This window comes from Lycium ferocissimum, chromosome 4 (genome assembly GCF_029784015.1).
Source record: "Lycium ferocissimum isolate CSIRO_LF1 chromosome 4, AGI_CSIRO_Lferr_CH_V1, whole genome shotgun sequence".
Taxonomy (NCBI): domain Eukaryota; kingdom Viridiplantae; phylum Streptophyta; class Magnoliopsida; order Solanales; family Solanaceae; genus Lycium; species Lycium ferocissimum.
The window spans coordinates 19,654,266-19,656,918 of NC_081345.1; the positions used below are offsets into that span (position 1 = coordinate 19,654,266).

At 37.6% G+C, this 2,653-nt stretch overlaps 1 protein-coding gene across 1 annotated transcript; it reads right to left on the reverse strand.

Annotated features, from left to right (window-relative positions):
• Positions 1 to 1,106: 1,106 nt before the first annotated feature.
• LOC132054434 (putative F-box protein At1g65770) lies at positions 1,107 to 2,434 on the reverse strand. Its single transcript, XM_059446441.1, has one exon. It carries the CDS (start codon positions 1,987 to 1,989, stop codon positions 1,315 to 1,317), a length of 675 nt encoding a protein of 224 aa, XP_059302424.1. The 5' UTR covers positions 1,990 to 2,434; the 3' UTR covers positions 1,107 to 1,314.
• Positions 2,435 to 2,653: the final 219 nt, after the last annotated feature.

Below are 2,653 nucleotides of genomic sequence, written 5' to 3' on the forward strand. Positions count from 1 at the left end.
GCATTAGCAGCCGAAAATCAATTGCTTCCAGAAATCAACTCTCATATTTTGTACTACAAGAAGCTTAAGACAAACTTAATAAGAAAGTTACACTAACTCTCTGAATTTGACAATTAACAAGTAATGCAGATGCTCCCAAATGCAAAACAAAATTCTTCAAAGCACTAAAGAAGGTTTCTGACAAGAAAGCTATTCATAGCAGTTTTTACCTGTCCAAGGAAGCAAGATATGATGGAACTTATAATTGTACTGTACAAACGGTTACTAAAATGTAGAAAGAAAAATGTCCGAATAGTGTAGTTTTCTCCTTTGGCTCTAGAAAATACCCTTCAGGCTAATCAACCAGTTCGAGTCTCCATAGAAAGAGCTACACAAAAATGGACTTTTGATGGACAGATATTGTTAAATTATCAGCTAGGTCAAGCTTGAAGTTAACTCACCTAGGTTGTCATCCTCACATTGGAGACCAAATTCTCCTGTAGAGCAGCGTCAATCAAAAGACATCAAGCATGAAACTTTAGTTACCTAGCCACTTCTCCTACTACACAATGTTTACCCCTACCCTACCCCAACAACAACAACATATCCAGTGTAGTCCACAAGTGGGGTCTGGGGAGGCTATAGATTGTACGCAGACCTAACCCCTACCTTGAAAGGTAGAGTACCCTTGCATTAAGCAATTCAAAAAATAACAGTTTCAAACAGCATAAATAGATTAAGAGAGTTAGCAGGGTAAGAACACTAGATGCAATGGCTTTTATATTTTTAGTGTTCTCAATTTGAGTCTTCGACCACAGTTCTTATGACCCAACGAAAAGGCTCTTCGACCCTCTCTACCATCATCTCTTTCTTTCGATTAACTAATGTCAACTCAAATTAAGCCTCCTCCAATGAAACATTATTTCCATAATTGTCATAAATCCAAGCAAATAACCTTTGGGAGCACAAGAAGAAAAAGGAAGCACCAAAAAGAAGAAATAAATGAAACATTCTCCAAATACATAATTTGAAAGCAACTCATAATTCTACTTATGATAAGGTGTTCATGACAATGAAAATCAGGAACCATAATATGCACTGTATGAAGGAATCTGAAGCAATTATTTCTAGAAATCAACTCAGAATTAGCAATTAAAGCAAGGAAAATAAGAGTTGCAGATATAAAGATAAGTTTACAATGCTAGCCTGCCTCCCAAAACAAAATAGAGAAATCTAAATGGAAACTGAGCCTACAGCTCCCTTCTAAAACAGACATAAGGACCAAAATCAAAATAAGTAAGCCAAAAGACTAAACAAACTTGACTTCAAAATAAATTAATAGAGAGTCGGTGTGACCCAAGTTGGTGGAGTATAACGACTGAGCGAAACACCTTCATAGTGAGGCACGATGGTGTCATCTGCTATGTTGAAAACACCCATGTCCAAGCTGCCTCCTTCTAAATATGAGCAGTACATAACATAATTATCATCCGTGAAATAAATGTGATTTGGCTTAACTCCAGGAAATTGAGAAGCTTGGACTGATAGAGATGCATTAGCACCCAAAAAGATAGCTCTGTCTCCTAATTCTTTGGTTTCTGTCAATTTTCCAGCAGCTAAATCGACCTTGTAAACCCGAAAATATCTTGTCTCAAAAGTTAGCTTCTCATCAACCTCATCATCACAAACTTCATCATCAGGTGTCAGTGGAATCCTGGATTTAACGAGACAACCATGTCGCGCAACTACAAATAACGATCCTAGTGATTCTACAATGTACTGTTCATCTCCAACCTGATGTCGAGGCAACTGAGCTACTTTCTGAGCCTCAGTTGGGTCACCACCAGTAAAATCACAAACTAGCATGTCGCCTAGCCAACGAATGGCATAAAATTTGCCATTAAAGTAGACTACATCACGAAGAAGAGACGCTTCTTCTTTAATCCGAGTCCATCTCAAATGACCTGGCCTCCAATAACTGAGGTACTTATTATTTGCCTCAATGACCATGAGAACGTAGTCTGATGTTTTAGAAGGACTAGCCGACAAAACTGCCTTGTGAAAAAAGGTCCATGGATCCTGAGTCTATTGGCAAAGATAACCTTTGGTGATATTTGGATGTGGCAACTCAATCTGGACACCGGAGAAGGGATGTAGCAGACAAATTTCCCCCTGGTCTTTTCCCACTGCAATAAGCCATCCCATGCATTCCATACACCTTTTTTCGTTAGCTTTCGGAATGTTCTTCTTCAAAATCATACCATTATAAAGACTGAAGAATTTTCGACAGGCACTGTCATCATTGCCTTCTTCCTCGGCTAACATAAGCCATGGTACCCTAGGCAGGTCACTGTTAAAGTTGTCCTTAGTGGCCACACTTCGCCAAGATTTGCAGACAGTAGCGAAATTAAGGTAGTCTTCGATCAAATTCAAACGCTTAGCTACTTGAACAAGAGCGTCTTAAAGTTATCGCATTTTGTATGACTAACACCCCTGTATTATCGCTCACTTACCAATATACTCCCTTTATTTTAACATCAAACATTTACATAAAAGGGCAATTAAAATTTTAACAAAATATTTTTTGAAACATTTAACTTTAGTAACTCATAAAAAGGAAAATAAACACAAATTATTTCATAAGATATACTACCAACTATTAGTAGTAATAATT

What these genes read in the sequence shown, in the direction of transcription:
- LOC132054434 (XM_059446441.1), bottom strand. Translation starts at nt 1,989, where the DNA reads ATGGTCATTGAGGCAAATAATAAGTACCTCAGTTATTGGAGGCCAGGT.